The 20,266-nt window shown below is 32.7% G+C and overlaps 1 protein-coding gene across 1 annotated transcript; it reads right to left on the reverse strand.

Moving 5' to 3' along the window:
• Nucleotides 1–7,755: 7,755 nt before the first annotated feature.
• LOC147070955 (uncharacterized) lies at nucleotides 7,756–19,868 on the reverse strand. Its single transcript, XM_085949094.1, has 8 exons — nucleotides 19,656–19,868; nucleotides 19,374–19,493; nucleotides 18,701–18,878; nucleotides 16,338–16,444; nucleotides 13,676–13,737; nucleotides 12,457–12,582; nucleotides 11,372–11,543; nucleotides 7,756–8,320 (listed from the first exon to the last, which is right to left on the reverse strand). The coding sequence occupies exons 1-8, from the start codon at nucleotides 19,734–19,736 to the stop codon at nucleotides 7,946–7,948; spliced, it is 1,221 nt and encodes a 406-aa protein (XP_085805220.1). The 5' UTR covers nucleotides 19,737–19,868; the 3' UTR covers nucleotides 7,756–7,945.
• Nucleotides 19,869–20,266: the final 398 nt, after the last annotated feature.

Raw genomic sequence — 20,266 nt, forward strand, 5'->3', positions numbered from 1 at the left:
TCGATGTAAATTGCGGGCTTCGTTAACCAAAGTGTCGGCAGAATACAACCATTTCCTTTTGATTTAATGAATTATGTCAAATCTAATCGTCCATGTAATAATTATTGTATGTATATAATAAAATTGATCCAATTTCATACAAAATTGTTATTGTCTAAACATGTTGATAGTATAATACGTACGAACTATTACGTAGTGCCGCGATGGCAAACCTTTTTACATGCCAAAATACTAAAAAAAATATTATTTAATAATGGGTGGTGTGGTACGGTTAATATCGAAGGAAATGATAAAGATATCTACATGTTGGTAATAGGTTTGGTATTAATATTTTAATGTAAATTTACGAAAATATACTTTAAGAGTGTATAACTCCATTTCAAAATTATTTAAATAGGTAGGTATCTACTTTGCTAATTTTCGCAGACCTACTTGGTCCTTGGGAATCACCACTATATATAATTAATTAGAATAGGTAAACCTAAGTATATTATACGTTTTGTCTCTGTATATCTATTGTAGTTTTTTGTAGTTAAGCCACTAATAAGATTTTTTTCTTTGATTGAAAGCATAATTTCGTATCTATTGTCAGCCAGTGTCGAGGGGTGGAGGTAGGCTGTTAATATTTGACATAAATAGTGCATGCTAAACTTATTTGTTTTCATACATAACTTGAAAATACCTCAGATATATTGTATACTAACTAGAAAAAATCACATTTGAAATAAATACGAAATCCCGAATTTTTCAATGTGATTTTTTCTAGTAAATATATTATATTTGAGGTGTTTTCAAGTTATGTATGTTCAATATATAGAATGTTACATTCTCAACTCTTGAATAAAAGAAATTGTTTGTTATTTGTTTTCATTGAACTAAGAATATAATTTACAGATGGTGCTGGTTAGTTTTTAAAATTCAATTAAGCCCTGCCTAACCAAACCATGATATTTTAGGTACGTATGCTATGGGCGATCTGAGAAAAATAGTGCACACTAGTCATACTTATTTGTTTTCGTTGAATCAAGCATAGGTACATATTATTACAGATGATGCTGGTTAGTTTTTTTAAATTCGTTAAACCCTGCCTAAACCAAAACATAATCGATAAAAAAATATTCTTCTTATATTCTATCTAAAATGATGTAGGTATTGTTCAATGGCATAATTTTAGATATTTTCAAGATAAACGAATATTTTTATCTACTATGGCTTAGATTAGGCAGGGTTTAATTGAATTTTAAAAACTAACAAACACTATCTACACAATATTGTAGTCTGAGTTCAAAGAAAACAAATACGTATGATTGACAAAGTTTAGTGTGCACTATTTATGGCGGATCTTAACAGCCTACCTCCACCCTTCGCCACTGCTGTCAGCAGAACTCGAGCGAACCCGTGAGCCACAGATTATACGCGCAACCTAAAATATCTAATCTGCTCCCACGATCAGGGCTGCATCATTTCGCTTCAATATTGACGAAATTCTACTTAATAATTATTTGATGTTGGCCAATGGTGATACATAAATAATTTATATTTTATGATAATATGGTAAATAATCATTGCAATTAGTTGAAGGTTTATCAAAAACCTTCTGTGAATTCACACATTTGCGGAATGTTTTGATGACATCTTGAAATAACTTGACTGCAAATTCATTCACTAATCCATGACTTGCACTCGGTCAAAGAGATTGAAGGATGATAGTCACCGTCCAATCTCTTTGCACTAGGTACTATTTTTTTTTAAATAATTTCAAGCCCTGGTCTCTTAAACATCTGGTAAAATCTAGCCCTGTTCACGATGGTTGGCTAATTGGTCGAATTACAAATTCAAAAATAGGTATTATTTTATTTTCTTCAATGTATGTGTTAGTTAGTTGAAAAAACCTTCTTCTATTTATGAAATTGAAGCAAATAAGTACCTCTACTCTATTAATTAAATTAGCTACAAGTGTCTTCGCCGGGGAACTCAGAAATAATGGGACCTGAAATACCTAACGGGTATGGAGAAGCAGGCAACCGATTTCAAGTAAGGAAGAATACGGGATAAATTTACACACGTGTCAAGAATACGTTATACGTTGAATACTGATAACTGCTCTCAGTTTATGCGTTGACGCTCATTGGTGTATTACACACAATATTGCACATCTATAACGCGTGGTTCATTTTCATAGGACACTCACACATTCAAAACCCTGCGTCAAAATTTACTGTATTGGTAGATAAGTATACAGCCTATCGGAATTATATTTTTTATTCTCTGTTATGTGGTCTTCGCATTTTCAGGTTCATTTGAAGACAACTTCATACTTCTACTTTGACATTCCAACATAATTTCAGATTCACCCAATTAGTTAACTACAATATCTACCTACATAATTTTATTATATGTACAGATATCGCCAAAATAAGCCTTGAATTCTTAAATTTATAGGATTGGATAGTGAATAATTAAATTCGACTTTAATCTGACCTTTAAGACATCTCAAATATTGTTGTGTCAAAGCAGATGTTTGAATATAAAATGTAACTATTAATAGGCACCTGTAGGTGTAGAAAGATGCTGCTCGACAATATAATGTAAGCAGCCAAAAGCACTACTATTTTTAAGATGAAATGCTTATGAAGGTTATGTAAACAAATCAACAGACTTCAAACCAGAACACATGCCGTCATTTTGTTTTCAGCGCTGCCAATAGACGAAGAAAATAATGAACTTGTTACCAATAAAATCATACGTACAATATTGATTGATTCGAAAATCACACTGCGTTCAAAATTCCTAATACAGAATGAATATAAGATTCATTATTCTTAAAGTCAAAATCTTTGACTTAATTACATTTCCATTTACAGATTCAAAGAACAGCAGAAAGGAGAGAACTGCGTTCACCAAGTCGCAAGTGAGAAATCTGGAATCAGAATTCAATCACTCCAATTACCTCACAAGACTTCGGAGATACGAAATAGCCGTTGCGCTGGACCTCACAGAAAGACAGGTAAATACCAATCGCCCAAATGAAGACCTGGGAAAGAAAACTATACAAAGACCAAATAGTGAATTTTACAGGAGAGCCATAAACTGATTCAAAAAATATGTGTAGTCCTATCATTCAAAAAGTGAATGTAACATGATAGTTAAAGTGGTTTTGAACATGTTATAATAAAAATAATTAAATATTTGCAGATGCATATTTTTTATCAATAATTAAATTGTGTTTGGTCTTTATCCTGTTTTCAATATCAATTTTATTACTTTATTTTTAAATACTAAGTAAATGAATATTAATTCCGTTTTTTGGCTTATTTATTTTCATAAATGTTTTTTTATTACTTGCAAGTAAAAATGTTACAAAATATGAGTATCAAAAATATTTTTTAATTCATTTTGGGGATCAACATCTTCAACATTTTCGCCAGTTGCTTTTTAGTCTTCCTAGGACGACGAGGAGTACTAATTTCTTCTTCCTCACTTTCTAAGATGTACTCAGAGTCAATATCTTCCATATTCTTGAACATAATATCTTCACGTTCACTGGACATATTAAGAAGACACTTTTGAATTGACAGCTTAGAAAAATATCACTGACATTCTAATTAGAATGAAAACAAGATATAAATGGTTTATATATCTTTCTCATTCTAAGTGAAATTGGCTTTTAGCTGAATTTGACACCACTACTCCCATCTTGTGGCAAAAGTAGGAGTTCGTTATATCTCGTTCTCATCTATAAGGTTTTTTTTTAATATGAAATTACCGAAAAACCGTTTTTAGACTTTTTGGTTTATATCCTGTTCTCATTCTTGGGTTTTCAAATACCCATTCTAGACCAGTGGCAGAGCTGGAAATATTGGGTCCATATGAAAATATTATACGAGGACTCCCCGCAGTGTTTCTAAAAAATATGTATAAATAAAATATCTTCCTTCTTATCCAATGGGGTTTCCTGCTCAAATTTTTTTCCCATTCAAAATCATTAAAGATCGAGGGTATTTTTATAGTTGTCTCGCTCCATAATATTATGATATTTTAAGTATCGGAGCACATAATATACAATGTTGGTATGTCGATAATTTATGTAGTTAGAGTTAACAACGGATTATGTGTATATAGTAAAATATGTATGCTAGAACAAAAATTTAAGATCATCCGATAGAACATGCACATAAAACACAAAGAATTTAGCATTATGCCTGATTTCAGAGGGCATACCAAACTTCAAATTGCAATTAGTCCAGAACATGACTTTGAGATTTACCAACTTTTATTAGTAACCCTACGAAATGTTTTGCCTCTTATATTTCGATGATAATGATGAAACGAGACAGCAGTTTAATGTACATTTTTTCAAACATGTCATTATATGGATTAGCAATAGCTCCAGCAATGAACCAATATTATTTCAAATTTGTAAATGATTCACGGTGTAGCACGAAGTAAATCATAATAGTCTCGAAAATTTAGTTCGTTCATTATATTAAATCGTTCATTATAGAAGCCACTTTTCATACCTGTATGAAAATGCAATGTATTTAAATGAAACGTGCAGCTACTTGTATGTTTACGAACGCTTGCTATCTGTTCAAGCACGTGTTCAAAAATTTGTACTTATCACAGTTTATCGTGAGATGTTGCATCGGAAATAGATGACCGTATAGTATTGAGATCAAATTCATGTTTAAATAAAACATTTAAAAACACCAGAATACAAGGGAAAGACAGAAGAAAACAAGCTGGCAAATAAATTATGAATACAGTCAGATCGTAAATATAGATTATTTATATAAAATTCTCGTAAGTATCAAATCGTACTTATCGAATAACTATTAATAACGACAGTGTTATTATCAGATATTTGATACAAATCTATACCAAATTAATATTTTTATTGAATCAAATACAATTGGAACACTGTCTACACCTACATGTACCACCAACAATACATTTATTCTTTTGATCTCAATACTATATGGCCATCTCTTTCTGGTTACAACTCATGGTGAAGCGTGCTACGGTAAAATGTAATATTATATACAATTTACATGACATGTAATCGTCCAAGAGATTAATTGCAAACCACTGCCCAATATGTATCCAAAATACGAATGGTAGGTAGCTTTGTGAACTTACTAACCGGGATTCGAACCCAAAATTTTCCACAAGTTAATTGCTGGTAAGGAAAACTACCTCTCAGCTATGGCGGAAGGCTACATGGGTGTACACCTAATGTTTTCAAATTTTATGTAGTGTGTACTAATATTGAAATGCATTAAATTTGTATTATAAAAAATGCAACATAATAATATGTGCTTGCTAACTGAAAACTTTATGGATTGATCTTGCCTGCTACGTTTTAGTGAGGTGGTCGAATAAAGTATGATGGTTTTTCGATACAGATCAGTGGGATTCACTCCCCACTGCTTGTAAAAACCTTATATTTCAAAATTGGAATAATTACCTAAATATATCTAATGAAATCTTTTTTCTACAGGTGAAGGTGTGGTTCCAAAACCGTAGGATGAAATGGAAACGGACAAAGGGAGGACCTCGCCAGTCGAAGAAAAAGATCACCAAAAATAATCCACCAATTAATCAAGAAGAGAAGTCAATATAAATATTTTTTTCCACTGGGACTACTAAAATAAATATAAGTGTTATAGACAATAATTAATTAATGTGTATAGATCATATTATTTCCATCATCAGCAGACCGAATGGGAATTTTGATGTTCTTCACCAACTTCTCACTATTATTCCCCAGTTCCCAAAGCAAACCATCTTATCAAAGAGTATACCGTTGGTCTACCTACCCAGTGTCAACCCTAGGCAATGTCCCACTATTAAAATGCGACCGTCCAATATATTAATCATAAATTTTATCTCAATTCATTGTCGACAATATTCTTTGGTACTGTTCGGTTATACCGGAGGCAGCGGAAAACGCATTTTGAAAATAGCCGATAAACTGGATTATTTGTTAGGTTAACCTAACCAAACCTAACTTAACCTAACCTAACCTAACCTAACCCAACCTAACCGAACCTAAACTAACCCAAACTAACAAATAATCCAGTTTATCGGCTATTTTCAAAATGCGTTTTCCGCTGCCTCCGGTATAACCGAACAGTACCTATTCTTTTCTTCACAAAAGAATGTAATGAGTATTAAAAATCTTCATTTACTTTTTCGGACATGTATTGCTTTGCATTCAAATCGAATTAGCTATTTTACTATACGCGTTAAGTTATTGATTATGGTCTTGTTCTCCTATATGTCAGTTTTTCAATGGCTACAGGATATTTCTCCAGAAGCTAGTAAACACAACACCATTTTCCTCCTAAAAATGTTAGAAAAGTATTTAACTTTTCTTCCGATACAATAATTTTTATCTCAAGATTATTTGCAAGTCATTATCAGCGTAATGTTCTTTGTAATTTTTGCTCTAGATGGAGTAGGAAGTGTTTTCTTAAAAATTCTTTATTTTCCAATAAATATATTGTTTTGAGATAAATATTTTAACTTTTTAACAGATCTCATAATATATCAACCGATGTGTCTATATAAATATAACGACTATATAAATTTAGTTTTGCAGAGTCCCTGCAGTTACAAAATTGCAGAAAAATGCAAAAAAACTATAAAAACACAAGCACAATAAGGCATTCGTCTCTCACTTTCAATCCCACACTCCTACGCTACTTGTCAAGCAAGTGTTTTTTTTCATTTCTAAACGTGTCCCAATTAAACCCATTTACTATGTAATTTTGGTACCCGTTCTAAGCAGATTCACTTTAAGAGCTATTTTTTTGGTACCAATTACCCTCGGATAATGAGGACCCCCTGTATATCATTATATTTATTGTTTTTCACTGCATTTTTTGAGTATTTAAAAAGATTATTTCTTTTTTAATTTATTCTTGTATGTAGAGTTATTTCGATGACATCTCTAAATATTATGTAGGACCACGTTGAAGTTGAATTTTAGTTGGCTTGGATGATAACAGGTAGGTGTTTCATACTTTGTATTTCGCCACACTTACAGGTCTGGCCATTAGACTACTTGTGGTGAACATATTTGTATTTATAATATGGATTTAATGTTTTTAGAAATAAAAAATATTGTCTTTTCTTCTTCCCTTATTATTGTATTAATTTATAGGTATAATTGATTTATTTCAAAATATTAAATTTAACTAATGCAGGATCAAAATATCTTTTAATATTTACCTATAGACGCTAGCTGCAACCAGTACCTAATACTATGTGACCTTTCATAGCGAATCATTTCATCTCTGCACACAGCATAGTGATTATTTCATAGCCCACTCAAAAAATCTAGACTTATTTTTAAAAATTATCAGTTGCAAAGGATGGAGATAGGCTGTGAGGGTCCGACATAAATAGTGCACACTAAACTTTGTCAGTTATACTTATTTGTTGTCATTGAACTGGGAATACAAAATTGCAGGTTTTTAAAATTCAATTAAACCCTGGTTAAACCAACCAAATCATAATTGATTCAAATTATTTTCCTATCGATAAAATATCTAAAATTATGTATGATTTAATGGCATACTTTTAGATATTTTATACTTAGAAAAATATTTTTTATCTAATATCTAGTATGGTTTGCTATGTAATTTTGGTATAACGGATTAAATTTTGTTTTCTGTAATACATATTATGTAAGTTACATCAAATTAATTGTTGTCATTCCATAAAAATGATAATTTAAAAAAAGACCGATCCATCCGTAATGTGTTTTATTCATTTTTAATATAAACTTAAAATATAAACAGTAATAAAAATAAACAAATAAGTATTAAAACACAGATATGAATGAAATAATTGTAAAAGTCAAATTAATATAATACTCCAACCACTTAATGATAAACACAGTAAATTATATAATTTAAAATGTTAATTTCTTTTATTCTCATTTATTAAATTTTCCTTTCTTATTATTTTTACCTTTTTTGAAGTCAGTGATTTTTTTTGTATTAATTATCTTAACCATATCTGAATTCATCAAATCCTTAGCGGACATTTTGATTTCCATTTTAATATTCTTCGATTTGTTTTTCCCTGATTTCTTCTGAATCCCTCCGGTTTCTTTTCTCTGCAGAAGCCTGTCTGTCTTGTTCTTTTTGACTGGCTTATGATCTTCTTGTACGTCTATTGCTTTAGTTATTGGTAGATCTTTGATTTTCTTCATCTTCTTATCTTTTTTTTCTTTCTTTGGAGAAATTTCGTCAATGTCATCAATGTCATCAATATTTTTAGATAACAAGGGACGAACAAATGCACCGGCCTGAAAAAATAACAACATATATTACAAATCAGTGGCGGTTGGTATAACATCATACAAGTGCACTGCACTGATCGCATTGTTATGAAACATCGTAAATCATATATTTTCTTCATAGGTTTTTAATATTATCACTGACTTATTGTACTGCCCTTCCTAAGGAAGAAGGCAGTAACTGACTCTCAGACACTTTCGAAATAAATGACATGTGTTTTTTTTCAAACTTTAGTACTATGAATGAATAAAAAACGGTGATAATTTTCATTAGTAGGATGTTAAAATACAAACAAAGTAATAATAAACAAGCAGTAACTGCAATGAATAGGTGCAATTACTGCCTTTTTGCCAAAAAAATGTATTATTTTAGAAGATGTCTATTTTTTCACTAAGGATTTAAACGGTATTTTAGTGATAATACTGATTTTAAAGTGAACAGAATATATAGCTTTCAAAATTACCCAACAGATGGCATTCATAACTCAATTTCACAAATTTTGTGAGTTACTACTGCCTTCTTCCTTGGAAGGGCAGTGTAATGCAAACCATAAACTGATGTGCCCATATTGCCAAGAGGTAATTATAAAGACAATATGCACCGTATATGTCATCTTCACTAGAATTATTTATTACTTAAAATGAACCCAAACCCAGTATGGGTAAACAACTTAAGCCGTGCTAATCGTTTTCACCGTGTGCACCCCGGCAATATATTTAGTTTACTTAAAATGAATCCAAACCCAGTATGGACTAAAACCATTATAAAACAACTTAAACCGTGCTAATCGTTTTCACCATGCATAAGTTGCTGAATATCATGCACCAATCAGAGAAAATGACATCATATTGGTCTGAGCAGAGCAATTACAGATTTGAATTATTGTTTTGTAAATAGTTTACTCTTCACGCTTCACATTATGTTTAGTATCAGATTTAGCAATCTCGTATGTAAAATGCTTGTAAAACTAAAAAGAATACAATAATTGATTATTTTCTAATTTTAAAATGGGTAAGAAATATAATAAAATGTCAGGATGTAGGTATGGTAAGATATTTTGACTTATGTGTAATCCAATTTAAATCAGTATACTCAGAGGGAAGATAGAATGGCAGTAAAAATAATTTTTCTACCTACAGCATTTCTGGAAAATTAATATTTAATCACCTGTGTGTTGTTGACTAAACGCAAAATGATGTTGTTTATTTATAATATAGAAAATTATTAATTCATGAATTCTAGTGATAAGCTAATAATGTTAGTGCTAGTTCACAAAATGCAGTTTTATAATAATAGTGATCACTATTCATTCAGTGTACCAAATTGCTAAAGCTAATGTATATATGATTAAGATGGTTTCCGTTAAAAGTGGGAGGTTTTTTTCTACTATAAGAGAAAAAAAACTAAATCAACTCGCGACATGTTTTATTAAATGTAAAATATACAGATAATTTCCCAAATGTCAATAAGACTGTTTAAAAAAGTTATAAATAAAGTTTTGTCAAATCAAAAACAACGCAGAATTGATTTCATTTTTCAATAAGCTAAGTTTCCAGCGCACCCTCAAAAATTAAAATCCAAAATATCACCGGCCGCCACTGTTACAGATACAACCAGCACAATTACACCAGTTTACACAATTTTACATTGTATGACTCATTTTTTCATATTACAGTAGAACCTCGATATAACAGACTTCAGATAAACCTAATGGACAAAATATACGGTCAAATGTGAAAATTGTTAAAAACTTCCTGTTAATGTTATGTTTAATTCCAAGTGCCGCTTGTAAACAATGTTCTGCGCAAGACAATCACGTCATACCTCTCTCTCGCACTCGAATTCGAGTCATAATGCTGTCCTTCTTGTAGACTGAACGTAGCACTGACATTCGCAAACACCGGCCGCTAATTCACACAGCTGCATGGCAGTTCATTTATTTACTGGATTTACATGGATGCATTTATTACTGCATTCAATAAGTTTACAATGGTTAGAAGTAGATGAAGGTGACCCTGGGTATCACATCATGACTGACTTTCGTAATTTTAGAGAATTGATTATAAAAAAACAGCAGATTTCGAAAGTGCAAACAAAACTTGCTTCTTTTTTCAAAGCAGGATTACCAAAAGCAAGCGCGTCGACATTGAACATTAACGTCTCCACAACGGGTGTGTCTGGATATATCATCTGAAGACGAATAAACAGGATTTTGTTTGTTTTTAACGGACTTTCAGCTTCAACGGACACTCCCTCACCCGCATTAATCCGTTATATCGAGGTTCTACTGTACTTCAAACCAATGCTTACGAGTAACTATTGATACCTCTCCTCCCAGGCACTCCTTGAAGAGGGCGGGAGTGGACTGACTGACGGTACCTCTTTGCCAAGAAAGGTATACACATGTTGAGAGACATGGAGGATGTGGATTATTGTAAAATCAAAACAGCATCAAGCTAAACAGTTTACGAAATATTTTCCAATAAAATTACACTTGCTGTCAGATATATAATTATTGACTGCGGTAAGAATTACATCTGAATGAAGGAAAAAGAAAGCTAGTCTGACTTCGACATTGAAAACACAAAGGCTTTCGGGAGAGACAAGGATGGATCATCATGATAAAGAGAATGCATGTCGAGGACTTGGCCTCAAATTAGCACCCTTCGTAAACAAATAATCACTGTTTAAACTGAATAAAACTAATTATTCAGCGGCAGTAAATTATTGTATTCATCGGGTGACACTATAAGGTTTTTTTTATTATACTAAATTTATTTAAAGTACTAAAAATGAATCCAAATTTTAAAAAAATATAATATTATCTCATTCATACATTTGTGTGAATGAAATAAATATCCACAAAAAAAACCACAGCTACATTGCTAAGAAACAGGGAGATATGGGAGAAGCCTCAATCCTAACCAGGAAGTTTGGATCAGCTTGGCACAATTGCAACAGCATGCTCAACAATATTCATTTCGTTGTATTACAAAGACACCATACTTACACTATGTTATTTTTCTTTTAACATGGTTAATTGATAATTTTATTCTTACATTTTTCTTTTCGGCTTTCTTAGTTTTTGGTGGTTTCCCCACAACGGACATTGGTATATCCATACTCTTTTCTTTACTGGCCTTCTTCTTCTTTATCTTTCCGGGACTCACCAAAGGTATCTCTTTTCCTTTATCTGATGAATCATCACCTTTCTTAGACTTTGGAGATTTCCTAAAAATAATATGTAATTCAATTAAGATATTTATTCCACAATAATAAATATATTGTATATTATATGCATTTGCGGAATATATACATATTGCTGCCTGTTCATGTTGTCACAAAATATTATGCACAAGTTCATTTATTTTGAAGTTGACAACTTTACAAATTGAAAGAAAATTGAATTTTTTGAATTATTAATCACAAATGTGTGTAGTTTTTTAAGCCAAGTGCTAGACAATCGCCAACAACATACTGTTTATAAGAGATGTTGACCAGACAGCTTTGTTGCGTCAAAAGTGCAACTCGCTTCAGCGGCTGTTGGACCCAGACACTAACCACCGAACGCACACTTATCCACCGACCACTGCGAGGTGTTTGATCGTGATGTCGCAGAATAGCAAATACTTAGGCTAAACATGTATATTATGGAATCTGTTGCTGCCACTGGTGGTTACGCTCAGCTACAAGTGTTTGTGTCTCGTTACTCTGAAGCGGGTACGCATCGACATCACAATCTATGTTTGGATTCAAACGTATAATATCTTGATTTACTCTGAACTAATAAATTCGAACACCAACAGTGACCTGGTGGCTTAAGCGTCGGCCTATAGCGTCGTGGGTCCCAGGTTCGAATCCTGGGTCTGGCAAGTACACATATTGTTTTTCAATTTGTGTATGAGTCAGAGTATGGACCTAATAGGTTGAGCAAGTGGCTGACATCCATTTCTCGTATGATCCTATTAGGATCGGATATGGTCGAAAGAAAAAAAAGAATAAATTCCTGTGACCGATATTCATATTTAATATTTCTGTAAGAAAAATACTATTAAAAATATAACAATTAATATATATATAACAAAAATCTGTTAAAATCAAAAATATTAATAAATTAAATATAAAAATTATTTAACATCCTTACTTCTTCTTTGTTGTCCTCGCTACTAAGGCTGCATTCTCAGCTTTTAACTCTTCAGGAATGTCAATCGGAGTAAAGAAGTCATAATCGATTCCAAGTGATCTCAGCTTAGATTTGGTTTTATTGAGCCTAAAAAAAAAACAAAATAAATTATCGAGGCTAATGCAACATCATATTTTGAACTAAGGAAAGCCAATTAAATCGCTTTCCCGATTGGGTACACATAAATAATTTATTCGATAGAATCAAAACCGTCAAACCGGCAACCTCCACCCTTCGCCACTTATTCGCCATGCATTGAAATGAATATATTCAGATAAATCGAATTTTTTTTTAATTCAATTTTGAATATTTCAGATGTAAATTTCGGGAAACAAAAATGTAAAACTGAGAAATAATCCATTGGAGACTAGGTATATATTTATAATATTTATAGATATTGAATTCTTCTATTATTTATTTATATTTTAAGTTAAATTTGTGTATCAGTGGAATCAAGAAAACTTATCGAATATAGTTTTTTAGCCTTTTTTTTACACAAATTGTCAAAGGTAATAAATCGATAATTGAAGTAATTGATAAAAGAAAGATATTCTAAAACTGGAGGTAAATATAATACTCTTCAAGATATTTAGAAGATGGAGGGCCATTATATGTTTTTTACTCTCTCAAATACCCCATAACTACCGAAATGATTTGACAAATTAAAATCTTATAAATCATATAATTCTTAAAAAATATATCAGACTGTATACAAACTAACATCATAAAATGATAGCTACATCTATTATTAAGTAATTTCAACTTTAAAAAATATCAAAATATGATTAAAAATGTTTGATTTTCACCAAGTCCTGCATCCTGTAACAGCTGAGCCAAATTTGCACCGATTGTCTGCAATAGCTTAAATGTACTGAAGGGTAGGCAGAAACAACTTGTAAATAGCGGGAAAGGTGAATTCCGGCCACATACAATAGGATATTAGGAATGTCAACTAAATTGAATATTTATGTAGATATAGTTGGCGAATTGCAGTTGCCTTATGTTTGTGTGTACGAGAAAGCATAGGTATATGAATATGACCAGTTTTTACTTTTAATATGCGGTAAGTGGCAGCAAGACAAGCGGAAACACGTTCTAGAGGTCTATTCCTTGGGATTAGGTTAAGAAAAGGGAGGCAGAAACAAATAATATATGGTCGAGGATTAGCTACCCCACTTACTTTTTCAGTTGTCGTTTAGCTTCCAGAATCCATTCTGGCTTTGTTACAGGTTTATTGTGATTCTGTAAAAAATGTAATAAATTTTTGTCATAAACCATTTACATGTAGGTCTGTACATGGAAAGAATGCTCACAAATCTATGTAATACAATCACAGAACAGATAATAAATAGAATTCTGATAGGCTATATTGAATACACTTCATTCTGATGCAGGGTTTTGAATGTGTGAGTGTCCAACGAAAATGAAACACGCATTATGCATGTGCAATAGTGTGTGTAATACACCAATATTAAATGAGCGTCAATGCATAAACCGAGAGCAGTTGTCAGTATTCGACGTATGACGTATTCTTGACACGTGTTTAAGTTTATCCCAGATTCTTCCTTACTCGAGACCGGTTACATGCTACTCCTTACCCGTTAGGTATTTCAGTTCCCATTATTTCTGAGTTCCCTGAATATAATATTGAAATCACAAAGCTTTTTTGTTTATTACTTTTGGATACACTCACAAGAGAGCAGTGGCGATTTGAGGTTTGTGTAAACCCTGGGTGTTAAACAATTTCGAGACATTTATAAAATCATTTTTTTTGTAACCAGAGTCTGCCAAACTGTGTGCCACAAAAGAAGAAGTATGTAAATCAGTCTGTATTGTGTATTCCACTGTGATACATTATTAAAATGGTGAATTATATAAAATCAAATTTCCTCCATTGTACACTTTTTGCATCATTATTATATGTAAAACTTTGTATTCTTATTTTAAGTGTTTACCGTTTCGTACTTGAAGTCCGATGACTCTTAAAAGAAGCTGAAAATTCCAGATTTGAATCTCTTCATGAGGACAATGATTGGTAGCTGGAAGTGACATTTTTGTTAAGAGTTAGGTATCAATATTTTGGATTTCGGCTTAGTTTCATTATCCTCGAATATCTACTACAGCCATTAAAACTTTGTTGCCGGTTGAATTGTCATATCTTTGCGAATTAGGTTTACCAGCGCTCATATAAAAAAAAACGGGAATAATTACAGATAAGGAGTTGTGTGTGTTTATCTAATTTAGAGTCATGTTTTCACATTATTTTTTAATATTTACTCTTACATTCTCACTAATAATAAATTATATCAATATTACCTACCTATGTATCAGTGGCGAAGGGTGGAGGTAGGCTGTTAAGATTCGCTGTAAATAGTGCACACTAAACTTTGTTAGTCATATGTATTTGTTTTTATTGAACTAAGACTACAATTTACAGATCGTGTTAGTTATTTTTTTTAAATGAATTAAACCCTGCCTAAACGAAACCATAATAGTTTTGGTCTAATTTGGGCGATACGACAAAATTGTGCACACTTTTCCATTCATAGTTATTTGTTTTCGTTGGATTAAAAATACATATTACACATATTATGGGCTCATTTTTTTATTTCATTAAGCCCTGCCCAAACCAAACTATAATAAATAAAAAATATTATTCTATCTATAAAATATTCAAAGTTATGTATGATTTAACTGCATAATTTTAGATATTTTATAGATATACATGTATTTTTTGACTTATTATCTATTATGGCTTGGTTTCTCAGGGTTTAATTGAATTTTAAAAACTAACCAACATTTTCTGTAAATTGTAGTCTTATTTCAATGAAAATAAATATGTATGTCTGAAAAAGTTTAATGTGCACTATTTATGGCGGATCTTAACAGCCTACCTCCACCCTTCGCCACTGCTATGTATACATATAAGTTGTAAAAACAATATTATTTTATTGTTGGATACCTAAGCTAAGTGCTAAGTTTTAAAGTTTTTTTTATTCATATTATTAAAAAAGTATATTTTTTGAGTGGATTTTTCCCATTCCCCAGTGCAATCAGGTGAAATAGTTTGGCCAAAACAGACTGATGTACGTATGTATCGTGTCTTGTTTGTTCGTATTTAACCCATTAATGCCGGGAGGTATTAACATGACGGTTCACGGAAAAAATTAAACTTTATAAACATACTCTTGGAAATATATTAAAAGTAGGTACATATACCTATCATAAAGATTTGTATTTGGTTAAGTATTTCACCGTGAATCCAACAGATGGTAGTGTATGCACAACATATTAAATTATTTATAACAATCAACTGAGTGTAATACCATATTTACACGCTCATGGATTTTCTGCTGACAGTCCGTATTATCGCAGCCATAACAAGAAAATGTACATGTAAACATGTATTATCCTGCAGTTGCAAGATTGCATGCATGAATCAAAAAAGTTCAGAAGCCTCTGAATTTTCATGGGAAAGTTGGGATTTTTTCGATCTGCACCTGTGCAGTAGAATGATAATGGCAAACCTGCTGGCAAACAAACGAACTACACCACGGAGAGACTCATTTAGATGTTAACTGATGTTTACGTCCTGTTAAATAGTACCATAAAATGACAACTTTGCGTCTCGCTCACTCTTGAAGAATGAGATTGGAGAGACAGTCAGCACTTTTATGTGTAAACCGTTATTGTAACAATAGTTTAAAAAATACGCACTATTGCTGCCAGTAAATCCATGCACGTGTACAGGCGCTATAAAGTACAACGTGTATGTATTGTGTACACGCTCATTTTCTGCTGAAGACTACCACCGCCGAAGGAAAATATAAAAATAAACTTACAAAAACATTTTTTTTTCTGCTGATTATTCCAGGACATGATTTTCCCTCGATCCAATTCTTTCCCTTGAATAGATTTGACCTTTGCTTCTCTGGGGGAATGTATTCGGCTAAAAAGGGAAATCATACAAATTTTATTATGTACAGCTGTGGTCTCCAAACTCAATAAGGATGTGAGCTACTTTCAGAAATTGAAATTGTCTGGTGAGCTACTTATACATATTCCTTCTTTATAATTTTTTTATCATTATCGTTTATTGTACCATACATAATATTATTATATTACTTAAAATAAATTAGGACATCGGACTTCCAATAAAACACAAAATGCGTACTTCAATTGTTTATTTATAAACAAAATAATAATTGAAAAATATCTTGAAATTTAAAAGTAAAAATAATTAGTGAAAAGAATGGCATTCACTTTCCTCCACATTTTTTTCAATTTTCAAGGTACCATGTCACTCCCAGCCGAATGCAATTATCAAGATGTACATCTGTGAGCCTTGAACAAGTGTCTTTGGAGAGCATGAGCCCTCACCTGGTTAATAATTTTAACAACAAGTTTCATTACCTCGTTGAATTTTAGGTATTTTGCACACAGTGCCTACTGGTAAATAATGCAGTGATAAGATAAAAAGGGTGGAAACATTTCATCTTTCTGGCATAAGGAAATGAAGCCATTGTTGACACCACAAAAAGCTCGAGCACCATCGGTAGTAATTACACACAAGAAATATTTCATTTCGAAGTCCGATAATAAAATTTGAGAGGCAAATTTATAAATACAAGTGTTGTCCGTAAAATAAGGTCTCCAAGGCGCTGGAGTCGCGAGGAACGCTTTAGTGCAAGATCCAGCAACACTGGCGTGTAGCTTGGTTTCCCGCCTACAAATCCCCACCACTCCGAGCTGTCGACGACGCTTAGCCTTAGTTTAGTAGCCGTTTGCGATGGAGCTTCCACTCGCTGTTACCGCCAGGTGTGAGTTACGTTCTGTTGTTCGTTTTTTGTGTGCTAAGGACACTACGACTATAGAAATTTATTGACAGTTATGTGAAGTGTATGGGCAACATTGTATGGATATCAAAAACATGCAAAAACGGTGCACAGTTTAAAAACGGACATGCAGACGTCCATGATGCACAGCGTGCCAGACGGCCATCGGTTTTGGTTGAAACGATTGCAAAAGTGGAGAGGGTAATGCTTGAAGATCGACGGATGATGATTCAGGAGCTGTGCAAATTGATCCCTGATGTCAGTAAGACTGCTATTGACAAGATTTTGACAGAACATTTGCATTATCACAAAGTGTGTGCAAGGTGGGTCCCCAAAATGCTCACCGAAGATCACCAACGGCAACGAATTGAAGTGCAACAACCGACCTCATCAACCAATTTGGATGGGCTAACGTCACACACCCAGCCCGGACCTAGCACCAAGTGATTATCATCTCTTTCCTGCGTCACACTGAAGTCACACCTGGGTGGGACAAATTTCAGGACTGACGAGGAGTTGAAAGAGGTTGTACGCTACCTGCACGCCGCGACGGAAGAGTTCTATGATACGGGTACACGAAAAAAGCTACACCTCATGCAAAAATGCATCGATCGCTACGGGGATTATGTAGAAAAATAGTAGAAAGTCGACACTTTCCAACAATGTATAATTCATTGCAAATAAATGTGTTTATCTTTGTGAAAAAAAATTGGAGACCATGATGATAAAATATCCTACGCAAGCTACCGAAAATGCCGCCACAAGCTACCGTTTGGCGATCAGTGATGTACAGTCATACAGTGCTATCAATGAAGAACTTCTAATATTAATAATTACATGCTCGACCATTGTGGGTGTTCTTAGTCATGTACCTATATGAATATTTTAAATGGTTCTTTTGTAAAATTAACATTTTTTTTAGTTATATGAGCAAGGCAGCTACATGTAAACCAGTCCCAAATCGCGACTGTCAAATGAATTACTTTATAATGTCGATGTCTTTTTTGATTTGAAGAACCTACTAGAGACCAACAACTATAACCTGAAGCTATGCTTTTGTCGCGATGGATATTGGCAGTCTATTGGGAAGTATTAGTTCTCCAAATCGCTTTAACTCAACTTATAGTTATTAATATCTACATTGCATTGGATCAAAATCATTATGGAAAATGCAATTTCTCTTTGTCGCTATTCATTTATCTGTGTCAAATGGAAATTATCATTGAGGCTTAGTCTGACTAAGTACACATCACCAATATGTGAGAAGCATCTTTGCGTTTGCTTGAATAAATATAATAATACTTATTATAATACTGAAGACATAATAACATAATATATAAATAAAATACTATACTTCTATAATATAATACCTTTTATTAATCTCTTGTCCATTAAATAGTTGTTCATGGTTTCAGCAACGATCTGTGCGACCTCCTTGTCTTGAAATTCAACGAAACCAAATCCTTTCGAGCTACCATTCTTCTTTGATCTGGCAACTCTCACATTTGTTACTTTCCCAAACTGTTTGAAGTATGATTTCATTTGCTCCTAATAACCAAAATAAACTAAATGAGAAAATGCCGGCAATGGTCTTGAACCTCCAATAAAAGAAGAGAAAGAATACACACTCCTCTAGCAAATGAATGCATTATCTTTGGATAACCATCTTCTTCTTTCTTTCGATCCTGTCCGATCCTAATAGGATCATATGGGCCTCCACAGAGTAGAGGTTTGTATTGACAGATTTTGTTTTTTACGAGGAATGGTTGTCAGCCACTTGCTCAACCTATCAGGTCCATAGTCTGACTCATACACAAATTGAAAAACAATGTGTACTTGCCAGACCCAGGATTCGAACCTGGGACTCACGGCGTTATAATCCAACGCTTAAGCCGCGCGGCCACCGTGGGCGTTTTAAACGTTACCGTTAAAGTAGGTAGGTACACGAAAGAGTGCAAGCATGAATAATTTGAGGTTAGGTTTCACTAAGTACACAAAATGTAAACAAATGGTTATAAGAAGAAAAATATAATGAGTAAATACCTCAAAAAATCCGTGTGGAATGTGTCCAACGTATACGACTCCCCTGTCATTTGCGACAGCCTTGTTCTCAATCGATTCTTTTTCTTTTATCTTGTCCTCTGCTGGCTTGAGTTTTCCACTCTACAAATCAAATATTAATCGATGAGTATTTTAAATTGTGGTACATTGATAAATCGCAACTTTGTTATATCGAAGCTAATTACACATTATACACAACAAAATAGAGTTATTAACAATGTAAAGTTATATATCTGCCGAAACTCATGCGGCAGGATTCCATACCTTCAGCAGTTTATTTATGCCCTTTACATGTTTTTCGAATTTCTTCTTGGACTCTTTTTCAAGAGGGACTAATTCTTCCATTTTGTTGACAATTTAATAATTTATTAGAAAGTGTACTCTCAAAATTGATTAAATAACTATTATCGCACGTGGTTAAGTAAATGTCAACCAATTTGTAAGTCGTAACTTTTTGATTTTGCACATGTCAAGATTAAAATTGCCATATGTTAAAAATGAGTCTTCCCGTAAATAATGTTTCCACTAAATTTATTACCCAAAAAAAATAATAATTTGTGCGTACTACGCAAAGATATTGCACGGTGCCTAGTACTACGTACTATTTAAAAAAAATCCTTTTAAAATATTCAAACAAAAAAAATTAAAGATTAAAAAATATTTTCTAAATATTCTTGCAAGTGATTATGATGAGAATACTGTTTACATTATTATTCAATATCTACCGGTACCCAGTATTCAATACCCGGAGAAGATAAGCGAACATCAAGAGGATGCAAAATGGCTAATATTTATTTTGCCAAACAAATTAATTGGAACCGTTCAATCTCCTTCCACACTAATTTTTCTAGTAAAGTAGGTTTTAGTAGCCTATT

This window comes from Rhyacophila brunnea, unplaced genomic scaffold, assembly GCF_057557595.1.
Source record: "Rhyacophila brunnea isolate RB1 unplaced genomic scaffold, BYU_Rbru_1.0 scaffold_21, whole genome shotgun sequence".
Classification (NCBI taxonomy): Eukaryota; Metazoa; Arthropoda; class Insecta; order Trichoptera; family Rhyacophilidae; genus Rhyacophila; species Rhyacophila brunnea.

What these genes read in the sequence shown, in the direction of transcription:
- LOC147070955 (XM_085949094.1), bottom strand. Translation starts at nt 19,736, where the DNA reads ATGGAAGAATTAGTCCCTCTTGAAAAAGAGTCCAAGAAGAAATTCGAA. An exon ending in GCATAAATAAACTGCTGAAG is followed by an intron (nt 19,494 to 19,655) that starts GTATGGAATCCT and finishes TTTGATTTGTAG; the next exon opens with AGTGGAAAACTCAAGCCAGC. An exon ending in GCTAAACGACAACTGAAAAA is followed by an intron (nt 12,583 to 13,675) that starts GTAAGTGGGGTA and finishes TTTTTTTTTTAG; the next exon opens with GCTCAATAAAACCAAATCTA.